The sequence below is a fragment of the Micropterus dolomieu genome, linkage group LG15, assembly GCF_021292245.1.
Source record: "Micropterus dolomieu isolate WLL.071019.BEF.003 ecotype Adirondacks linkage group LG15, ASM2129224v1, whole genome shotgun sequence".
Classification (NCBI taxonomy): domain Eukaryota; kingdom Metazoa; phylum Chordata; class Actinopteri; order Centrarchiformes; family Centrarchidae; genus Micropterus; species Micropterus dolomieu.
The window spans coordinates 4229516-4253473 of NC_060164.1; the positions used below are offsets into that span (position 1 = coordinate 4229516).

Here is a 23958-nt window from a genome sequence, read left to right on the forward strand (position 1 = left end):
GAACTTCTACTAAATCAAGGCTTTTAATTTCTTACACTGCACTGCAACATTTATTTATATTTTTATCTTTTCTTTGTATTTAAATGTTTTTATAGCCTAATGCTTTTACATTTTGTCTTGATGCCCTTAATGTTTTTTGTAAAGCACTTTGAATTGCCTTGTTGTTGAAATGTGCTATACAAATAAACTTGTCTTGCCTTGAACCTGAGCGGTTCAAAGAGAGATGTTTGCAGTGAAGAATCAGTCATTTCCATTCATGATAATCCTCTTCATCCTCTAAACATACCCACCACTTGGTGTAATCAGGATGTTTATGTGCAAAACACTTGAAGCTCACTGATATCTAGGACTTCTTTGTGGGATTCTGAATGTGTGTAGTACTGCTGTGTTTTTGGGAGACAAATGCGATTTCTGCCTCTTAATGTTTCAAGTGTTTTTGCAAGTCTTGCAGTTAGTCAGTGTCAATAATGGAAGAACAGCATCCTTGAAAACCTTTCATGACACACTTGGTGTGTTATTGTGCAAATATCCTGATGTCATGCCTGTACAGGGAATTTCCAGACACCTGCTCACTGCATAATAGCTTTGTGTCGTCTGTGTTTGTGTGTGGTTTCCAGTCATGTACATCATCAGACTGTACCTGCAAGATCATTTTGTAGTTAGTTGTTCTAGGGACTTCATGACTAGATGTGTAATAATTTACTGATACAGACACTCAAAGCTATTTTTCTACTTTTCTAGTGGGAATTGGAGAAGCCCCATTGAGAATGAGGTGGAATAAATTGGGAATTTAAGAGTCCGATGTGGGATAACTGGAAACTTTCACAAGAAGGGAGAAGAAGTCAACCTTTATAAAACTGCTTGTAGGAATCATCGGTCTTGGACAAGATGGTGTGACTGTGGGTGCCGAGACACTCAGGGGTTAAAGGATTATTTACACTCCCAACATGAGTCTGCAGCCGCACTAATGAGGCACAGCATTGCCTTGAGCTAAATGCTAATCTCAGCGTGCTAACATGCTTATGTTTAGCAGCTATAATGTTTACCGTGTTCAGCGTCTTAGCTCAGCGTGTTAGCAGGTACAAATGGAGCTGAGGCTGATGAATGTCTTTAGTTTTGAAGGTATTAGGTCATATAGCATTATGTAAAGTATTAATTTGACCTGATGATGGTGCTAGAGGAAATCAACAAAGTTATTACAATTCATCTTGAGAGGAAAATGAAAATTTCATGCCAATCCATCAAAAGGTTGTCAAGTCATTTCACTAAAAAACAAAAATGTTAACCTCATAGTGGCGCTAAATGTTATGGCAATTACTAAGCAGCTGTGGAGAGCCTGGTGATTTGAGAGTAGTTGTTCAGTCCGGACCAGAGTGGTTAGCTGACAGACAATGAAATCCCTTCCGCCGCGTTACTATGGCTAAGAACTCTAAAATGAAAACGCCACGCAATTGACCGTAGAGGGCAGCATTACATCTCACAGCATACAGCCTGCTGGAATTTCATTAGAAGATAAACATCAACAAACTATTTCAGGCACATTTATATATCAGAGATGGCACATTATTGGTGGAAACCTTTCAGTCACATACACACAGTTGGTAAGATCAACCATAACCTCCAAAAACAAAGATAGGCCCAACAGCACATTTTTATAATGTTCCCATATATTATAATGACAATATACAAATAAACAGTTTAAAGTGTCAACATGTAGCAACGCTAGAAAAAAAAATTACTTGGATTCAAATAACCTTATTGAAACACTGGTTATATTTTTTTTTCCCTAAAGTCAGAAAATTTAAAAGCATTTACAATTTACACAGTACAAACAGAGAATGATGTTTATGGTGCACCTCAGTCAGGCAAGAAACCAGCTCAAACAAGCTCTTCATATCAGTGCAGTGTGTCTATTTATATCACTACAGTACAGAGCAGTTCTTAGACATTGGGAGCTAAGATTTCTTCGAAGAACGCTTGGTTCAGTTCTGTCCCACTGCTTTCAACGATGACATCCAACTATTTCACAAATGACAGTCCAAGTGTTTTAGCATCACGTATACACAATACATTTCACTGGAAGCCAGATATGATACAAAACAGTTAGAAATAACTTTAAAACCATGTATATAGGTTATTTCAGTGGTTGAGTCACTTAGGACCCTTGTTGTGGCTAAACAGGCATGTGACATCATGTTGTTGTCTTTATCTCAGATCCCATATGACTCAACTGTCTTGACATTTAGGGCTTTGCTACCTTCACTCAGTTTTGGCAACACACTGTAGGATGGAGCTGATTGAGGCAATGGAAGATTACAGCCAAAATACACACACCCCTGATTCTTGTCAGTTCACAGTTTTCCTGTTTTGCACAACTTGCACATATTTCATCACAGGTTCTGTATTTGCCATCAAATTTGGAGCAACGACCAGCCGAAGGAGGTTCTGACGTCTTCAAAGCTGGTGTCTGGTGGTTGAATCGTCTTCTTTCCAAGCTCCGGGCTCTTATGTCATGGTGAAAGACACGACATACCCATGTGGCGCTGCATGTCATTTTGTGGCAAACTGAAAACGAGCAGACTGGAGTTTGTCATAGAAACATTTCTCTGAGGCAGAGCTGGACTGGAGGCAGACATAATCCTATATCAGTTGGGTTACAGCAGTAACCTCAACACACCGAGGGACCAGCACAACTGTTTGGGTTTCACAGATGTGTTAGACTCATGAAAGCTAGTGTCTTGTCTGACCCAACTTGCCTCTCAAATAAGGATTTTGAACACTTCCCAGCTAGCTGGTATCTGCACAATCTGATGATGGTGATAATGCTAAGATGTTGATGATAATGGTAAATACAGTTGTCTGGATGTCACACGTGGCGCTGTAACTTTTTTTTTTACACAATTGTTCACTCATTCGCTATTTCCTACATAATTTATCTGTATAGTGGAATAAACTGGGATTTTGCACACTTATTGCTGACAGATGTAGTCTCTCATAATCACAACATATGCATTTAGCATACGTGAAGCATTGCATTGTGGTGTTTTTTTTACACACTTATTTTTTCATTCTATTGTGAGAATTGCTGAGGGCAGTGTATAGTGCGCTCATTTTACTCTTTTAATTAAATTCCTGTAAATGTTCTTTTGCTTTGTTCTCTTAATATTAAAGTCAAATGAAACGACAAAACCTGCCTGTCAAGCAAACACAGCTCTCTTTTAGCCTTTATCTTCAGAATAAAACAAAATTAAAAATTGTCACCAATACACGCAAGTGAAATTAGCTAGCTGACAACCAATCTTGAATCTTAAAGTTATTTTTCAGTGGCCTTTAGAGGTCTTTAAGGCACTTGTCCATTAGTTTAAGGATTGGACTACGTACTTAAAATTGCAGTTTCTAGGTCTGATAGCTAGCCTTAATCTGCTATCATGAATGCCATATCAAGTAAGAGTCATTAGCATTACCACCTCTGTCTCAGTGTTCTCAGTCTTCCCCCATATAGTTTGCCAGGGAGGTTATTTGGCTCTGCACTTACGGTTTAACAATAATATAAGTAGCTCTGCCTCAAAAAATGTTTGAATTTCTAAAACTAAAATCTTTTGGACAGTGAAACGGGACTCTCTTTAATGACAGGTGTCAATTGACTGGACAGCATGAGGTGCTGCTGGAAAATATGTTCTCCTCTCAGACCTCCAGGAGACTCTGTGGCCGCTCAGGTGCTTGTGGGGGGTCAGGCTGGAGGCGACAAATGGGCTTGTTGCACATGGGGCAGACGCTGCGGATCTCTAACCATTTCAGCAGACACCTGAGAAAAGCAGATGTGAGAAATATTATCTCATTTTGTAGTTTCAAAGGAAGACAGAGTATGCAAAGGTATGTAGGTGGGTCTAGGTAGAAACTTAAGGTTTCGAGACAAGAAACAGAAGTTAAAACAAAGGACTGAACAGACATACGGTGCATTAACACAGTCAGAGAGTTAAGCAACTGATCTAAAAGAAATGTCACACCTACACTGCAAGGCAAAAACAGGTCTCAGTTGCATAAAGCATGCTCATGTTCAAACATGCAAGGACATATGTTGTCAGGAATTTGTGTAATTTTTGGCTTCGCTCATCATGTTTTTCTGAATTTCTCTGACTGCTTCAGCTGTTTAACTTGAATCCATCAAGAAGTTGAATCATTCCTTTAAACTGGTTAGCCAACATTTAATTCATCAAGAAGTCTTCGTCAATATTTTACGAAATAAAGGCCAGGATAACATTTAGGGGTTTTAAAAGTGAGGCCCATGGAGCCACTGAAAGATACAGATAAAATGACTGTTCCAAAAGTGTTATTCCATGATTTCAAACTGATTAGGTGTCAAACATGATGGACGAGTCAACAAAAATTTGCTGCATCTGCATTTGTGAAACAGCTAAACAAATGAATCTGTCTGGAGTTTTTGCATTCGAACATGTTGGTAAATGTGGAGTCAACTGTCCAATCTCATGGAAGTCTGATCATTATCAGGCACGGCTGCAGAACTTACTTCTTGTGAAAAGCATGGGAACATGGGCACACTCCAAGCTCATCTCTGCTGCGAAACTCTTCTAAACACACCGCGCATGTTTGCTGAAAAGGGGAAATGACAGATTATGAAATCAATACATAACCAGTATTCCTGTCAACTTAACTATTTAATACAGAATATCCTGATACAAGCACTACCCTAACTCCTCATTTCAGTATTCAGCATTTACAGTCAGAACAATAATGCATCCATTCAATAGCTACTGCTGTATAATTCTTTGCTAAAATAATCACCAATATAGCTTTGCATGACTGCACTGAAATAATTTGATCACTGCCATAACCCCTTGTTCATACTGTACATACCGCAGAGTATATACTAACAATATTCTATTTTTGCATTTGAAGAAATAAACCCTTTTCAACATCCAGGTAATGATGGAAAAGCACACAGACATTTCAAATTAGCCTATCCTGCCAATTTCAAATTTGGTAGTTTAACAATAAGAAAGCAAAATGATAGCCCTAAAGTGTTTTTTGGAGATCTTGTGGCAGCTCACACAGTTTACAGTTTTTTGCGACATTTGAGCAGGTCCACTCTTTCTGTTGTGTGACTTGTGGGACAACACCACTTTCTGAAATTAAGCTAATTTAGTCTGCAGACTGACATCTTTGAGTACACTCAGTTTTCTCACTTTTCCAAAACCTGGTCACAATTATTGTGTGTATATGTATATTATGTATTATGAATTTGGGACATAGCTTGTATGTCAGCCCTAAGAACTGTCACAAGACTGCAACAGTGTATATACCGGGGCATAGCTGCTGTGTCTAGCTAAGCAAAATGTCACAAGCTAATGGGTTCATTTCAGCAGCCTTACAGAAACAGACAATTGGGGCTAAAGTAAAATAAATATTCATAAATTGAAGATTTTCACATAATTCACTGAAAATGTTTGCCTGTTAGCTCTGTGTTGTTCTAACATTTTTTTCTCAAAGTGAGGATTTTCACCTGCCTCTAATTTGGCAGATTTACTCTCCGTTTTCAGCAGTAAATTTGTCGCCATAACTTTAATGGTATATCTTTTAAACACTAGATTCACTAAACTGCTTCACTATGATTTCCACATTCATTTCATCTCATTTGCATTGGTCATCTCCTTTCCTTTAGACCATTTTATAACAGTGCTCATCCTGTATTCAACTTACACCAAGAAGGCTCAGTTTCTTCCCCGTTCCTCTCAAAACAACCTGTTGACAAGAATGGATTTGTGACAAAACGCATATAGTTCACCAGACAAAAAAGCACATGATCTGAATTACAATTGGACAGTAGTCCAACTGGACATTGGACAGTAGTCCAACTGTCATAGTGTTAACATATTACCTCGTTGTAACCGTACTGTTCTCTTGCACCTTGTTGCCTGAGTCTGTGAAGCACAAAAAAACATGCTGTAATTTAGAGTCATAAAGATAAAGATTCTGTGTCTGGTGGCTCAATATCAGTCTTCCTCGGGACATGTCTTGTCATGCTGTATGAATCAGCTGAGATTCTGCTTCAAGCAGTCCTGGAATTTACACAATGCCAGATTCAAGTAACAGCCTGTACATCTGCACTTACCATAAGCAGATCTGTAACACTTTCAAGAATGTGTCCTTGTATAAGGATTCTGACTGAAATTCTGTTTGAGTTGAGCAGACGTTGCTGAAAGCATAAATAGATTACTGTTATTTAGGGCTCAATGAACCGGTAAAACGGTACTTGTAATTGAATTACATTTTAGGGTTTTACAGATATCTTTCTGGCAGAGAAATAAATGTGTGTCCTCAGCAAAGGTAAAACTTTTAATAGCTTTTTCCAGAAATTCAGGAAGTTGACTGTTGTAAACTGACCCCAAAAAAAGCCCAAACTGTCTTTAATTTCCTTAAGGAGCATTCACTTGATTTGTCAAACAGACAATGCACCTTGTAATACAATGAGGCCTCTTTAAATAGTCCAGCCATGGATGAAACTGCTAGGAAATAAGACCACTGACTTTGTTGTCACATACTGTATTCGGGTTGAAAATATATTCCGCCAGTGACTGAAGGGTGTAAACTGTCCTAAACTGCTATTTCGTGATTTACGAGCCGCTTAGTAAGTTGGTTGTATGCTTATGGTATGTTCAGTTAAAGTTCGTGCAGTTCCTTCTACAAGAAGAAAGAACACCCATATTGTATGCAAGGAGTTGTCTTGTACCTGAACAGGTAGCAGCAAAAGATGAGGCTGAGCATGAGGATGAAGAGGCCAATGCCCAGGATGATGATATAGACGTTGAGCGGCAGGTGGAAGAACTCTTCAGATGTCATCTTGCAGTAGGGGTCGACGTTCTGCAATCCAAGGTCACACAGACACCCTGAGAGGACGGCACACAGGAAATAACATTGCACAGAAGTATCGTGCACCAGTATCACAGCAATCCCAGATGGTTTTATAAAAAGAGAATGCAACATTTCCTGTCAGTGTGAAAAGCCTCTGAAACATCATTTAGAAAAAGGCATTCTGAACTATCTATTGAATATGCATTTATATCAGCACAAATATTAAAGCCTATTTGTGTGGGAGCGGATCAAAGTTCAATTCAAACTTCCTACAGACGGCGAAGTACTGACAATTTTGACAATACATACAACTAGTTATGAAACTGCAACTTATCCATCACATCAACATATAATATATTCATGAAAGGTTGGTATTGGCCAGTATGTGCATCTAAATCAACTGTGTTCTGAGCCAACTTTGTCTCCACACAAAGAACAAGGCTCTCATGCAATATGCATTCATGTTTTCAGGCTTTTAGAAAATATATGAACACGTCATTTTCTAAAAATGAATAGCCACAGTAAACAAGCTACAGTCAGTAAACCCCCAAGTAAAGAATGAAGCCTACATCATGTGGCATTTAGAAACTCAGAAGAAATGACAAAGAAAAATTGTATGACTGAGAGTGTTTTACACATGGCATTTAAAGACTGAATTCATCTGAAAGCACTAAGAGATTTAGCCGCGTTGTTTATTGCTTAGAATGATGTTAGCACAAATGGTTTGCAACACTTGTAAAAGTGTGGGTGAGCAGCCATGCTTCATTTCTTTAAAAATCACATTCAATCATTCATTCGTGAATGGATGTGATTATTTGACAATTTGAATGTGATATTCTTCAATTTCTCCAAACCTGATTCTTGTTGCGGAGACCAACTTAGAAACCAAAAAGCTGGTCGTCCACTACTTTGACAGTTTATTGTAGCCTTTCACCTTATTTGCTAAGGTTAGAATCAGTTTAGGTTCAGGTTAGAGATTCTTATGACTCAGTTGTACAACTTTACTGTTTTGGTTTAGTCTCACCACTCTCCTCAACCTTCTTTCCTGCCACAATAGGCAGCTGTTTTCAGCTAAAAAGCTGGATGCTGCCATGGTGGTGTAACATCAGACAACTGACCCCTACTTCTACCCCAACTTTTTCATCAAGTCGGGGAAGATGGATTTGCCAAGTTTACAAGTAGGAACTCCATTCCATTAAAGTTTTTCTCGTAGGAGGTTCCAAATTTTTGAGTTTGCAGCACAAGATTAAGGTTAAAATAAATTACATAATTAATTGCCCCCAGATGGATAGTAAAACAAGTTTGCATGTAGAACTGTGTATCTTCTTCTTCTTACAATAAACCCTTTACCTCTTAGAAGAGCATGTCTACAAATGTTGTTTTGTTAGGATGTATGTGTACACTGTAGTTTGTGTGTTCTTGTTTAGCTTGTCGTCCTGTTTGTTTATCCTTGTTCTGTGTATGTACACTGACAGCTATGCAAGACCGGACTCAGATTCCTTGTATGTGTACATGTGCCAGGCCATTAAGAGTGATTCTGATTCTGACTTGGGAAAGTAGCCCACTCAGCTCCATCATGGTCTTGCCTGTGTATTTCCATGGTCAACACAGGTCTTCATGACAAACATATGCCATCATACATCACCTTTCTGGTCCTGCACATAGTTTCCCTGTGTCCACCTCCTATGGAAAGGATGTGGGGTATAGGTATCTGTGTAACGTACAAGGCCTGGCACACATCAATGAAGCCTTGTGTTTCAAATTGCAATGCAATACTGCTTACACTGTAGTGATTTCTGAGCTGGGGAGTTTTTCAACTTGGGTGAAATTGAGATATTGTTGCATGTGTAGATGATACTAAAAGACAGTATCATCCTGCTGCCATCTGGCAAGAGATACAGAAGTATCCATTGACACCACCAGACTGCAGAGCAGCTTCTTTCCCCAGGCTATGAGACTCTGCAAAATAGTTTTATTTCTGTATATAATCTTTTTCATTTTCATCTGTATGACATTTGCTTTTGAGAGAGGCATAAAGGGAACTACAAACTTTATTTCATTATACAGCCCTGTTGTAAAATGTGTGTAATAACATCTATGGAGGTGCCTAATTTCCAGTTTTGTATTTAAATATAGAGTGATTGAGAAATTAGGAGAAGGGGAGAGATCTGTGTTCAGGAAATCATTTTTGTTTACTTTACCTTTTTACTTGGATTTTTTTGTAGGTTAGTTATTAGTTATATAGACAAAAGTGTCTGCCAAATGAATGTAATGTAATGTAAAATCTTTATGGCATAAATCCATAGTAATCATCAAGAGTCTATTAAGGGAGAATTTAGATTTTGGTTTCTACTGGTGTTTGCTATCCTCATAATGTTCAGTGGCTATTTCAGAAGAGAAACCTCACACACAATTACAGTTTATACTCCAACACTGCAAAGCACTTTCATGTGAACTTTTACAACCATCCTTGCGTCACACAGGAATGTGTTCCACTTGCTTCTTGGCCCAAAAGTAGTTACTCTGCTCAGGGAGAAAGACGTTTTCAGCCTGAGGGACATGGCAGTTCTCATTCCACATGGCTCAGATCAGCCTTATACCGCAGTAACTCTTTCGTAAGGTTCAGTGCCACAACTTATACTGTGGTGGTGACCAGTTTGTTCAAAAGTAATTCTTTAATGGACCAAGGGTGCAGTCTTCGGTTGTACAGTGGGGGGTCTTAGGGACGGGATCGACAGGAGGTTTGGGTGAAGGAGGAGGCAGCTTTAATCTTAGCACAATGTTAGTAAATCATTGATAGTGGAGTGCTAAAAAGGTAGGCCACTGTGCAACTGGACAAGACTGTACCTGAATACTGTTAAAAGGAATAGTAGCTTTGGTTTTATGTGTTTGGGCTGGAATAATTATAGAACCTGATTACATAGAAACAACCTTTAGAGGTCTCAGTTGTTTATTTGAATATATTTGAGGCCAAGCAAGGGTAAAACACATAATACACACATTGTGATTATGGTTCTTATTGGTTATGTCATAAGTTTGTGTTTAAAAATTCACCCAAGATAGGATTGTGCCAACTATAAACCCAGTGGCAAGTTTGTGTGGAAAGTCCTTCCTAAGTTTCAAGGTAGTGATTTACTAAACTTAGAAATGAACTAGTACTTAGCTAGTAAAGGCTTTAGTAATATGTGAATTGGTAGCTTAGTGTGGTCCAATCAAACGACATTAAAAGGAAGTCAGTGGCATCATAAGCTGTTATATTACTTTTTAACAGTTTTAAGAGGGCAAACAATAGATTATATTTAACCAGTTAATCCTTTTTAAATGTAAGTATTACTTAAATGCAGAAAAGAAGAAATATGTATGTCTCAGAATCAGTAGTATTCATGCAGGTTAGAATGAGTATTATATTTAACCTGTTAGTTATTGGGTGTGAATATTTAGTAACAACACATCTCTACATAAGAAGTAGTAGCTGGCTGTAACTTCAGTTTGGCAACTGATGACAGGGAAAATACAGCTTGTCGTTTCCTCTCTAGTACGAGAGAAAAGTAACTGGAGTACGGACGCCAAGCTTTGGTGATGAAGACTTCCATAACCATGGACCTGGGCAGAATTATCATCAGTTACCCGTGTGCCAGACACAGTAAGGGAACACAAGTGAAGGTGGAGGTTAATAATGGAAATAGGAGGAGAAAATAAGTTGCCTTGTGCCAGCTCCTCATCAGTATGGGGACAGGTAAATCTACATGTTGGTGATAAACTCCATCACTGAGGAACCTGACCTATCACCCAACAAGTGGGATGGCATGGTAGCTATCTACATCACATGCATCTGAAACAGCCTGTGTATCAGTGTAGCACTGTGGAAGTGCTTAGTTAGCTCTTTATGAGGCATGTGGGACGGGGAGATAGAGGTTGGGGAAAAAGCGAGCATCCCGCACTGTCTCCCCCAAATTCACCCCTTTAGTGTTAGAGAGAGATGAAGTAACCCCAGGTGGGGTGCCTCTAATCAGCAAACTGAAAAACAGCTGTCTATAAGTGTAGTACTAGTAAAGTAAGATGCCATGTGTTCCATCAAAGTCAACAAGCCTGGGAGAAGAGAGGCCGACATGGGCTGCATGCATCCTGCTCATGCGTCCTGATGGCGAAAACCTGGGCCAGCGAGGGAAGTAGTGTTGCTTGCTAGTGCTAAACAAGATTAGCAAGTGGTAGCAAGTCATGATGTAGCTAGAGCTAGCCAGCTAGTATCAGCTAGTGATACAGCCTGAGCGGCACAAGCCTAATATTTAGCAGGTGTCATACGCCACCAGGCGACACAAAGCATCTTTTTCGGAGGCAAACCCAGTAACGCAGCCAGCAGTAAATATAAACAAGCCTAGATTAACTTGACCACAGTTGACCAAGCCAGGGCTAGCTAGTGCTAAGACAGATTAGCAAATGCTAGCAAGTCATAGAGTAGGCAGAGCTGGCCACCTTGTGTAGCTAGTGATGTATCCTGAGCGGTACTAGCATAGCAGTTAGCATAAGTGTGCTGAATGTTGTTGAAGAGGCAGCGGGAATGTAGGAACTTCCTCAAAGACAGGCTGGTCATCTTCCTTGTGGTACTAGTGGCATGGCTAGTTAGCCACTGCTGCCTCCCTCTGCAGCACCAGGCTAAGCAGAGGGAGCAAGCAGGTTGAACAGGTAAAGAGAAATTTCAACAGGACTTGCTTAAAGGGTCATCTCAGCAACAATGGACAGTGAGGAAGGTTTCGCTGAATGCTGTGCCTGTACCAAAGTTGGCTGAGTAAAACAAGGAGCCCATCGATGGCATGCATGTGTTTCATAGGGCATTCATGCTACCACCTGATTGTGTGGCGAGTGCAAAAGATCTGTCTTGGGTGTTGAGATAGAGCCTCGATGGGGTACACCAACAGCGACACCCGTTAGAAGGTGAAGTACTACCAAAATAACTAGTTTGTGTGGTGAAACACTGTTTAATTGCTTTGTAAATCTCCAGCAAACACATACGTTATTACTAGGCCAAGTTTAAAATTAATAAACAAACTGTGCAACTGGCTCCAGGACACTTACCGTTACACCATTGGACAGGATGCATCAAATCTGCAGATGTCCGGTTGGCAAACCCAAAAATCTCTGGGGTCGTAACCTCTTCAATATCACAAAGTCTGGTTTCCACAAAAGAACAGCTTTGACCTGTACGTCCACTACTGTTTAGGTTCAAACTAGTTTAAACTGATAGTTGATAGAGCAGATGTGCACTGAATTAAGCAGAATTAAAGCAGACCTGTTTAGAGACTCCCAGTTCCTCAAGAAGACATTACCCAAATAACTGCTCAATTGATACCTTAGTCTGCAGTGATGATTTACCCCCCAAAACACAATACAAACATCCACTTTAATTGAGATGTAGACTCCCAAAGAACTGTGAATGTATCAGAGAAAGAAATGTAGGTATCCTTGTGTATTCTCCAAAAGACAAATCGAACAGTTGGAAATTAACCTGTGAGCCTTGTAGACAGAAAGACAGTACAAGAAAATATACTCCAAATCCCATCCAGCACTCTGGCTTTGTACCTCTGGCCGAGCGCAGTCCCTGCTTTTTTGTTTTGTCTCCCCTTCAAAACATTGTCACGAGTCTCTCCCTCCCTTCCTCCTCTTTTTTTCTTTTTTTCTTCTCTCTTCCTCACTTCTGTCTCCTCTGTCCTCTTCTTTTAGATCTCCATGTTGCTTTCCTCCTCTCTGGCTGTGAAAACCTGCCGTATCCAATTATGGAGAGACAAAGGAAAGGACATTGATGGGTTTCCCGGCAGCACGGCCAGCCAACCAGGCGACCAGGCAGGCAGAGAGGCAGGCAGGCAGGCAGCCTCAGTGTTTCTGTGGAAAGCAGCGCCTCATATCTTCCCCTGTCTTCCTGTACTGAACAAAGAACACAGGAAGACAATGCTGCTAATGTTAATTCAGATCCAGGCTCTCCCCTTTTCTCCGGTATTTTCCTCTCACATTCACTCTCCTCCTCTCTCCTTCCTCGTCTCTCTTCTCTACTTCTCGTCTACAGCCCTCAGTTTGTAAACAGATCCCTGCTCATGTGATTCGCTGTCTGCATCACAGCTCTGCTTTCACCGCCCCCTCCTTCCTCCTTCCTCCCCCCCCCTCCTCACCCGTCTGCCTGCCCTCCCTTTACCTCTCGCCCCTCTGGGTTTTTCCTTCCACACACACCCCCACCCTGCCCTCCTTCCTTTGCAGCTGCAAGCTATTATTTAAGTAGGTGCAGAGCAGATGGCAGACAGGCAGATGTGGAAACAGCCGTGGGGATAGGCTGTGATATGATAGTTATAAGGTAGTTTGATTGATTACATGCTATTTCTACGATAAATCGATACCAACTCTGGTTTATACAAACTCTCTCCTTGTTTATATAAAGATCATAACCTGAACTGATTCAGATAGAATTTAATCAATTTCCACCATGGCTGGACCATAAACTGGGCAAAGCGGGCAATTGCCCCAGGGCAACTAACTCCACTACCAATAGCAATGCATTGTATATTGTAGGTAATTAATAAATACACCTTGTTTAAAAACTTATTAAAAAGTAATTTAATAAAACTAAAAAAATCTGTCAGCATTTAGTCATTTTCAAATAAATTATATCATAAATAATTACAATGCTATGTCAGTATTGTTACCCTAACAGTGTTTTAAAACCTTCATAGGCAAACCACAAAAATTGTTCTTCCCTTGGACCTACATACTGTATTTTTCCCCCATGACCCCCCATATGTACTAATTAATTACACTGTAATTTGCAGCTGTATTTTAAAGCATTACCATATTTTGTTTTGCAATTTTGGGGCAGGTCTGTGGTCAGAGTTAAAGGGGCACTCAACCAATTTTACACATCATGTTCAGTTAACTCCTCATAGGGAGTACTATTCAGCCTATAATACAGCCATATGAAGTGAGAGCCACCGATGTAGAGAGCTAAAATAGAAGAATATCTGTTCTGGCAGAAGAGTTTGAGATGGACAACTAAAAAGAGCCATTACAAAAACAGAGAGAGAGAGAGCAGAAAGTTAAACAAGATAAGTAAACATGAGAGAAAAACAAGAAAGAAAAGAAAGAAAGTAAATGTAAATGCTTCGTATTTGTATAGCGCCCTTCTAGTCTTTTTGACCACTCAAAGCGCTTTTACACTACATCTGCATTTACCAGTCATACACATTCATACACTGAAGTGCTCAAACGGAAACTAACATTCACACTCATTCATACACTGGCGGAATAGCCGCCAGGGGCAATTCGGAGTTCAGTATCTTGCCCAAGGACACTTCGACACGCAACCAGGGGGAGCCAGGGATTGAACCGCCGACCTTCACTTCCTCCGAAAGGAAGACATACTTTATTAATCCCACAAGGGGAAATTCAATCATGTAGAATCAGACGTGTAGTTGGCACATCTATGACAGATGGATTTTAAAATGTTCATCATCAGTATGGTGAGATATGTGAGGATTACATAGAAACAACACAAAACCTGATGTTTTGAGCTTATTCACTTTAGCTTGTTCAGTTTGTTCTCACATCTCTAATGAGGTGTTACACTGTTCTCTTGGAGGAGAGCTGAGACTCACATGTTCTGCTGTCTTACTCTGTTTGTTGTTTGCTGCTACTTCATTTCAAATGCTCTCACCTGACCAAATGAACCGAGCCAAGGGAGTAAACACTCCAGAGTTCAACTAAACCACTACACACGCGTGCGTGCGCGCACACACACACACACACACACACACACACACACACACACACACACTTTGTGTAAGTAAGAAAAGATTAATGCAACCAGTGAGTTTATTTCTGCCTCGAGAGCTGCTTTGACATATTTGTAGAACTACAACTACAACCTACTAAATTATTTCAGTTATTAACCAGTAAACACTTTATGAAGTAGAAAACACATTTTTTCAAAGAAAACATGTGGTTGCTCATATGTGCAGTTCACAACGAAAGACAAAAATCAACGCATTTTAGATGTAATGTAATGTAAGCATGTAGGGGAGTTCTAAGAGTTCATAAGCTAAGTTCTCCTGCAAAACCAATTGATTTGATTTGATTTAACTACATAATAAGACATTAAAATGGACATAGAATGGAAAAGAGGTCACTTACTGGAAGTGGCATCTGGGAAAATTTAATATATGAGAATAATAAGCAAATAAGGTTAAATGGTAGAATTAGAGGCATGACAAAAAGACACATGATCTGCTGGCACACTATCTATAACATGAAAATGTTAATTACCTTTTATTTACTTGTAAGTAATACTTTTTAAATAGAATTTGCAGTTGTTTTCATCTGAGGAGGGTAAATGAATCAGAATGAATAGTAAGAATGAATAGAAAGGTAAAACCCCAAAGATAAAAACCCAACTAATATTCTGGTTGGCTGCAAAGCAATATAAGATGTTTTAGCTTTAACCTACAACATATGAGGTCCATCTAGTGGCTGATGTGCAGAAGTGCAGCATATGGCTGACCACAGCCCCTAGAAGGTGAATTTTGTGTATGTGTGTATTTACTTGCAAATGTGTTTGAGTGTGTTCAAGTCCAATATAAAAAACAGTATATTAACATCTGGTGAGAATTAGATGCTATAAAGACTTAGCCTGTGCTAATAAGACCTGCATCAATTTGAGTTTTGTTAATCTTATTGAATAAATATATATATATATATATATTTATTCAATCATGTCGAATCAGATTGAATAAATATATAATTTATTCAATAAGATTAACAAAACTCAAATTGATGCAGGTCTTATTAGCACAGAGCATTCAGAGCATTCAGAGTATACTATACTTTGTTTTTATGATTCTGGAGTTTTTTCCCTAAGAACAGCTTCCACGGTTCACAAGCATTTAGTGTTATTCAGTATACAGGACAACATGTCGAACTTGTCAAAATTATTCCTGTATTTAAGATTACAGTAAGTTTATGATTATTGTTAAAAGTAAACATTCAAGCATAAGTCTAAAACATTTGCTATATGGTCATACCCACAATATTGTTACTTCAGTAGTGAGATCCTGAGTCATCATGATCAATATTGTTATCTAATTTTGAAAATCTCCCTTCTCTGTGTCCGTGTATTTCCCAGATCACTGAATACAACACAGGCTACAACTCCAAGTTTTTACTCTTCAGTACACACTAGTGTGTTACAAAATTTAAATCTTTTTACAGCTTCTTCTGAGTAAGTTGCTCAGTTTATTCATTTGCAAAAAAGTGTCCAACTCTGCAGATATACAGGTATTCTGTGTTGTTTTGAACATGTGGAAACTGTTTGATCAGGTTTGCTGCTCTAGTGCTCTAGCTGTGGCAGTCTCAGAGATGACAAAAGTTTTACTTGAATTATTTTAGGCAACCAAAAAACACGATACAGCAGAAAATAACAGTTCAAATGTCCCATTACCTGGCTGTAAGCTGGTGGATACAGTGTGTCGAACAGAGAGGGTAGTCTCTCTCCGTGTCGTGTCATGAACCCATCTTGTAGGAGACTTTCTGATCTTTCATTCTTGTGGGCCTCCCTGACCTCTCTGGGTTCGAACAGACCCACAAGGATCCCTTTGTTGCCACTCAGTTTAATCACGGCTACGGCAGCATCATCAGCATTCGAGAAAGTCACCAGGCTATATCCAAATCCAGTTTTCACTATTCTGAGGGGAAAAAATCTTATCTTTACTAAACCATTGACAACAGGGAAGAACAGTTCAAAGTGAAAGTGAGTAAACTTTTCAAAATAAGTCTGTAATAAAGTTATCTGAACAATAATAACATATCCAAAAGATAAGGACATGTTGAGCAGATCCTCAGCATTCAATTCTGTGCACAGGTTTATTATTACCGTCTGCCAGGGCAAAACATTTGTTCAAAACTGCCTTCTGAAAGTGGTTAAGATTCTACATTTTCAGAGAGCAGTGAGTACATTTTTGAGTTTGGTCCATACCTAATTTACCTATAAATCAATAGTGTCCCAACTAATCTTCTTAGCCAATCCTTGTTTATCCATGTCCATCCTGTATGGAGACCTGTTTCAAAATCTCTGAAGTAAACACCAGGTTGTGCAGTATTCCAGCACAGCAACAATGAGTGCATTTACATGCACACATACTGATTATGATTGGGTTTTTTTAAATATTGCGGTTATGCGTCTATACATCATATCCTGGTTTCAGAAACCAGGATAAGTCCTGATCCTGGTTTTGTGAAACATGGAAATGCTACTTGGGAGTAACTTACTAAAATAGAAACCAAAATAACGTGTCATGTGAACACCTTATCCAGGTTTCTGAAAATTCTTTGTTGGTACAGAACTTAGTGACCAAGATGGTGAGAAATCAAGACACATCTGCACCGATGATCAGTTATCGTGAATACAGGAATATGAATAACCAGGTTTCTCATGTTGCATGGAAACATCATATCACAAGTAAGATCAAAACCTGGATAACACTTGTATTCGATGTTGTTTCAGGGTTTTGACATACTGACATTCTAGTGTAGAGAGCAGCTTTCATTTGAAAATAAATATTCTGAGGTTGAAGATGATTAAACTTAAAGTGATGACAACTTTTAGAGCAATGTTGGGCAATGTTGCCGTCAATGGTAATGAGTAAAGATTACTACCGTAAACCCCTTCCCCCACCACTCCGCCACCAGCCCCGTCGCTATCCGTCCAAGGCATAGTTGGACTTGCCACCAGCAACACTGCTCAAAAAGTTGCCCTGTGTATCATCAGCTTTAGGTTGCTTCCTAGAAATGTAATTCCAGTGAAGTGGTCTGTAACTGCACACTTGTCAATGCAACAGAAGTCCATTGTCTTGTTTTATCTTTTTGACTGCACCATAATGGACAGATGACCTCGGAGTTCAAATTCATAAACAGTTGCAAACTTTAATCAGGTGGAGGGGACATTTAAATCAATCATAATAACACATGGCTGAATTCCATTTAGCTGCTTCCTTTCCAGGATCTTGAGCCTTTGCTAATGTTATTGGTTACACTTTTTTGTGCCTTTTATACTGTCAATATGTTCAGTTCAGTTCAATGTGTTTATTGGCATTAATGTTTCAGTTAAACGATGTCGCCAAAGTGGTTTGCAGCAAAACCAAAAAGTTTATATTTCAATATGACATAACCATAATGAATGCAATCAAGGCCAAAAATTTAGCAGTTGTAAACAATAATAACAAATACAGATAGAACGTACACTACAAACAGGAATTAACAAGATGTAACCTGCCATGCAGTGAACCTTAAGTGCAACAGTTGGCTGAGTCAGGTTGTGACACGGGGACACATGGCAGCAGCAAGCGTACCGTATGTCCTTCTCCTAGGATTAATTTATTGTTATCTTCAAGTTCTTTGAGATCTGGTATTAATAGATAATTAATTGTTAATTAATAGTTTGGATGTTGAAGTATACTTGGGCAAGATGCTGAACCCAAAATTGCTAGATGGCTGTGCCATCGGTGTGTGAATGTGTATTTCTGTTTCTGATGACAGAGACACCTTAGCCTCTGCCTCAGTGTAAAAGCGCTTTGAGCAGTCAGAAAGACTAGAAAGGCGCTTTACAAGTACAGACCATTTACCATCCATCATTCATGTTAGGAGTGTTGTTGCTGCACAGTCTGTCCACCAGAGGGCACTCTGCAACTGCACTGATGGCAACACACCTGTGTGGAGACCACAAAACAGAGATCAGCTGACATAATCAGCTGTACTTTTGTTGTCAAAGTAGAGTATTAATTAAAAAAGGTTATTTTGGTGAGGTCTCATAACAACACATAATAAATGTTAATGATAATCTTTGTTTATGTTATGTGTTTTGAAAAGAAGAAAAAGAAAGAATATCGACCGATTTATTGAAATATCAGATTTTTGAATCCTCAAATATCAAAATCCATTCTTCGTTCTTAAAAATCCCATATTGGTCGGGCTCTAATCTAGACTTAATGTTAGTGCTAAATCACAAACATAAACATGCATAGCCAAAAGCTTGCACAAACATGAACTCTGGCCAGAGAAGTCAAAACACTTTCAAGAGGCCACATCTTCATTATCAGTGAGACGTGATTCCATAAAAATACTCCTGTAAAGATAAAGTGCTCCTAATGGCAACACTGTAATCACCGCACTGCAATACACTGACTGTAGTGTTTATATTGGAAGTGTAACTTTGTCATAAGTCTCACTCATAATTCCAAATTGAAGGCTGATTTTGAGCCAGAACCACGCTCACTATCTGAAAATCACTATCTACTATTTACTACAGTATGATCTACTGAGGCAGCGCTTGACCCATAACAGATGGTTTTGTTTTGCATTAAAGAACATCATAAAGTAGTAGCTGTTTAAATCTCCTACACAGGTGAACTAAGGAAGACATGAGACTCAACAAGTAATAAAATCCGTTGGACAGGATTTTAACACATTAAAAAGGTTGTTGGGAGATGATTAAGTAGCTCCATTCTTTATAGGTTCAATGCATTTCAAACCACCATGAAAGAATCTAGCCCCATATTACCATGTGAACAAGATTCAGCAACATATTGACTGACTGTTATAATGTTGTTATAAGTTCTCAATGTCTGTGCCTTAAATTGATGAATTGGGCTCACTTGGTTTGACTAACTGTCTGTACAAAAATTTAACTGCCGGGTAAATTTAATTTCCTTAATAATAGGTCATGTCACTAAGGCTAACATCTCAGCTTGAAGAAAACTTCAGAAGATCCAGATCAGGAGATGAGGTCAAGTGAGACCAGTACTTTTGTAATGACCAGGTTTGAACAGCCCCAGCAAAGTTTCAAGGATTGTCTATTTACCACCAAATTGGGGAATTTGGAAAATATGGTTAAGGTTAAAAAAAAAAAGAGTATGCCATGTCGAACACTACATAGAATTACTTAATTCAAGCAGGGCTACACCCATGTTTTGACTCTTGGATTACATTTACATTTGGCAGACACTTTTGTCCAAAGCTACAAATGAGAGGCAATCCAAAAGCCATATAGGTCAAAGAGAAGCCTTGGAAAATAAGTTTCATGTTTCACCTGCCACAAGTGCCACCAGTTTTCAAGTCACATCAGTTTTTTAAGTGAGAGTGCAATAAAGAAGAATGGAGAAATAGAGCAAGAGAGAAAGAGCACATTAGGTTTGTAAATATTCTGAGAAGCGATTGGGGATGACAGCAATATGAGAGTCTATGACAGAGCAACAGATTAATCAATTGACATCAGAATTAAAGGGGTTTACAATATATTTTAAATTTTTAGCATATGTCACATCTTCCATACATTAGTGGAGTCATTGTACGTATGCAATGTGCTTTTCTTTTTTCATCCAGTTGAATACAATTACAAGTAAATTCTGTTATTACATTACAGAATTTACTTTATTTATGATCTTGTCATGGTGTGACTTTCAGTCATTTGTTCTGTCATGTCCCCAGCAGGGGGCGCTCCAGGATCACACTTTAAATGCGGCACTTTCAAACACTTGAGTTGCAGAAGATGGCGCTGTTATTTGTTTTGTCCTGACTGAAACAGGCTCATCATAACAGCAGTAGAGCATTCGTGTCTTATGTTAACAGTTATTTTCTGCACCAACTATCACCAAGTATAAGCGCATATAATTCCACCGTTTTGAACACTCCAGGAGGCCAACAGTTAACTGACATGCTGACTTTTGTTGTGACATTGGTATTTATTGTGTGATGCCTCTGATATGGTACACCAGTTTTCATTTCTCCTTTTACTGTTGAAGCCTCATATGCCAAGGCTGACCATTCGGGCACTAGGTCAAGTATGAGCCAGCCCAACAAATTACGTGCAAAGTTTTTTTTAGCTGATTGCCACATGGAGCTCAGCCCCCTAGTGTGGTACAACGATAATATATGTAAAAGACTACCATGCCCTAACCAGATAGAACAAGATTTAACCAGCCTAAGCCTGACTTGCTTACCTCCAAACTTCACACACGTGTAACAATAAATTCCAGCACTGCACCAAAACAGAAGCCCCATTCTGTTGGCAGTGGGGGCCTGAAGGCAGCAGACCCTTGGTGAACAAAATCACTCTGAATGAAATGACATTTGTTTTCTTTTATTATTAATTAGTCTATATAAGACTGACAAACATCATAAAGCATGGCCTACTTTGAGTGAAAGGCATAAGTGAATGCCCCTCTGAAAATATAGCTGATGTTTTTGCCTTATGAAGATCACTTTTCATGAGTTGAGACACCTTTTTAACCTCAGACTTCAACTCCAGTGACTATACAGTACCTAATTATACATTCTCTAGAATAAATGCCTGTTCCCGAGAGTAGACACACACTTGCAGGTGTAATAACATATGGTTTGGGCATTTAAGATGAAATGGGTTTGTATTGAGAAAATATTCTTTATACAATGGGTGAGATATAAGCATACTCCCATTCAAACATGACAGTCTAATCTTGCATGCTTATTTGTTTGCTAATCTGATATCACAGTCAAAATCAGCATGGACAATTATGAGCATGTAGTAACATGTAAATTATAAACCACAACAGTTAAATCATCATAGTGTGTTTCATAGACCTATGAATAACTCTTGTGCCACATAGTGTACATCTTAAGTTGAACTTCAGATACTGAATTTTTCAAGACTACTATATTCCTAAAAGTGGGCTGACCTGTTTGTGTCTAGAAATGTGTGTTTTCTTTTCTTCCAAGGGTAGCAGATTCTAGGAATGTGACAGCATGGAGGGCAAACCAAATGGCATTCATGAATCAACACACAGATAATAGGCTTTGAAATCTTGTTTGTTAATAACAAAGGCTCGGATATAGGCCAACTGTCTGGGGTGTGAGGCTGATCCAAGGACACTGACAAGTCAACGGTGCACAGGTACAATAACTTAGATTTGAGATGGAACATTATTGAACTTAACTTCAATAAAACAAATAAGATTTTTGGTTGCTTTCTTTGAAGTATTTGGGCGGGCATAATGATGCTCTGCACTTAGGAGCCTATGTATCATGAGATCATCAGAAATGCATTTAGTGTAACGAATTCTGGAAGCATATGCTATAAATTGTGAAGCACTTTTTCTAATGATTGACGTGCAACTCAGGAACAACTAAAAAGGTAAAACTAGGTTTTGTTACAATTACACATTTTCATCAACTGATACAACTAAAACATGAAAAATGACATTTGCTTTCCAATACACATCCAACAGCCCAGGAAAAAAAATACAGAAATGAGATGACTGTGCACAAACAGCATTTCAGCACCACGCTACTTCAAAAAACAAATGATTTGTACAGGTTTCTACGGGTCGCAGAGACATAAAGAAATTAATGGCATACAGTGTTGCTGGGTAAAAACTCAAACGCCCTTCGAAAAATCCTCCCTGAATGACTTTACTGGGTTGTGTACTGTCTCCACTACACACCAAATCCAGTATTTTTCCATCAAGTAGCGCGCTGGACCACGTGACCACAAAGGAGGAAAAAAAAAAAACGTTGTCATGTTTGCATCCTCAATTGACAGCGGCGCTCACCGAATGTGGCTCTCAATTATCAAAAAATACACACTGCTACTAAATTTCTTGTCTCTGCTGCTACTGACACTGTATAATTATAAAGTCCGGCTTCCACTTTAGTACTGTTGTCCATTCGAGAAACAAATTCTCCTCCAGGTCGTTTTTCTAACCCCGTGCGTTCATGATCATGTAACCACTCCCACTCGTGGCTGGTGGAAAATTACCAGCTTACAAGCAACAGGCAAATGAATGATACTTTCGGTTTGTCACATCGTTCAAACCAAACGTGTGTCTGCATTAGACAGCCACCGTCCTTTCAGGATAAATTACATTTTACAGAGAGTTCAGGTGGATAAAATCACTAAATGGCATTAGTTTAACGCGTCGTATTGTACGCGCGTGTAGTAATGCTATGTTGCATTGACATTAATGACGGTAATGTATAACTTGGTCCTCGGGAGCAGCAATAAACAGTGGTCGCTTACTTATTCGCTATTCTGATAAGCGGAGTCATGTAAGTCCACTCTGCATGGGAGTCTGCCCTCTTTTTCTTTCCGGGCGGAGTAGTCGCGTGGGCGCTTGAGTGAATTGAAATAAACTGACAGGCCAATCATTCAATAGGACACCAACTAGGAAGTCTCCGCCAAAGCCGCAGCCAATCACGACGCGGTGTGGGCGTAACCCCAGTCCAAACTTTACGCGGCGCCATCGGCTGAAAACTAAACCGAGATGGAATCTCCCAGTCTGAACCGGTTTCAACCGGTTGCGAGTTAGTTGCTTGAGAGAGGAGAGGAGGCGCAGGCACACAACCTCTACACCGCCCCGCTGGAAAAACTATTAGAGTAACGAATTAATTAGTGAATCAAGGTTTACTTTGTTTCGTAAAATGTATCGGAGTGACAAATTGCTGGGTTTGTCGTGATAGTAGTTTTGGAATCCACATCAGTGGTTCTTACCAGCCAGACATCACTCACTACTGGAGCTGGAGATAGTCAACGCTGCAGAAATAGGAAATCTTTCTAATCAACAGTGATACTGAAGTACTCACTATATCTTGTAGCTTCTTTGGCAAACGCCACTCTTTTCAGTCAGAGCCTTGGACTTTAGGTAGGTAACTGGGGTGAAGTGCAAACCTTCCATGCTGTGATTAACGTGCCTTGGCTGTGCCTGTACAAGGAATAAAATGCATTTTGGTGTGTGTATTAAGTTGTGTTATCTTACGGGTTTTGTCGTAGTGCTCCCGGACAGATGAGCTAATTCAGAAAGCAGTATCATCAGCGGGATAACAACCAGATAGCCTCCGACTGCCCGCTAGCTAGCGTTTACCACTTTAGAAGGATTAGCTAACCTCGGCTGTCACAGAAAGTGCTGTAACTTAACCTAACTTACCTACCGTTAGATGCGTAACTAACCGAGGCTGCATCTTGTAACGTTATGTGCGACACTGCAGATGAATAAGTAACTAAACGCTGTATGATTAAATCCGTGCCCCCCC

At 39.4% G+C, this 23958-nt stretch overlaps 2 protein-coding genes across 13 annotated transcripts in view; one reads left to right on the forward strand and one right to left on the reverse strand.

Annotated features, from left to right (window-relative positions):
- Positions 1–1525: 1525 nt before the first annotated feature.
- LOC123984336 (RING finger protein 122-like) lies at positions 1526–23941 on the reverse strand. Of its 12 annotated transcripts, none has more exons than XM_046071164.1 (10): positions 23857–23941; positions 23512–23630; positions 18522–18605; positions 16886–16958; positions 16343–16586; positions 6749–6879; positions 5897–5939; positions 5719–5760; positions 4529–4611; positions 1526–3805 (listed from the first exon to the last, which is right to left on the reverse strand). In XM_046071164.1, exons 3-10 carry the CDS (start codon positions 18529–18531, stop codon positions 3685–3687), a joined length of 747 nt encoding a protein of 248 aa, XP_045927120.1. In that variant the 5' UTR covers positions 18532–18605; positions 23512–23630; positions 23857–23941; the 3' UTR covers positions 1526–3684. The 12 variants fall into 12 exon arrangements, with proteins under 12 accessions (XP_045927120.1, XP_045927121.1, XP_045927128.1 ...); XM_046071165.1 differs by having other exon boundaries at positions 16886–16946; positions 18515–18605; positions 23857–23940; XM_046071172.1 differs by lacking the exon at positions 16886–16958 and adding an exon at positions 11944–12789 and having other exon boundaries at positions 6749–6905; positions 23857–23874.
- LOC123984475 (exportin-1-like) overlaps positions 23202–23958 on the forward strand; it is a 177520-nt gene continuing 176763 nt past the window's right edge. The window contains exon 1 of the mRNA XM_046071388.1: positions 23202–23570. The gene's annotated coding sequence lies outside the window, so the exon portion shown is untranslated. The remainder of the gene's footprint in view (positions 23571–23958) is intronic.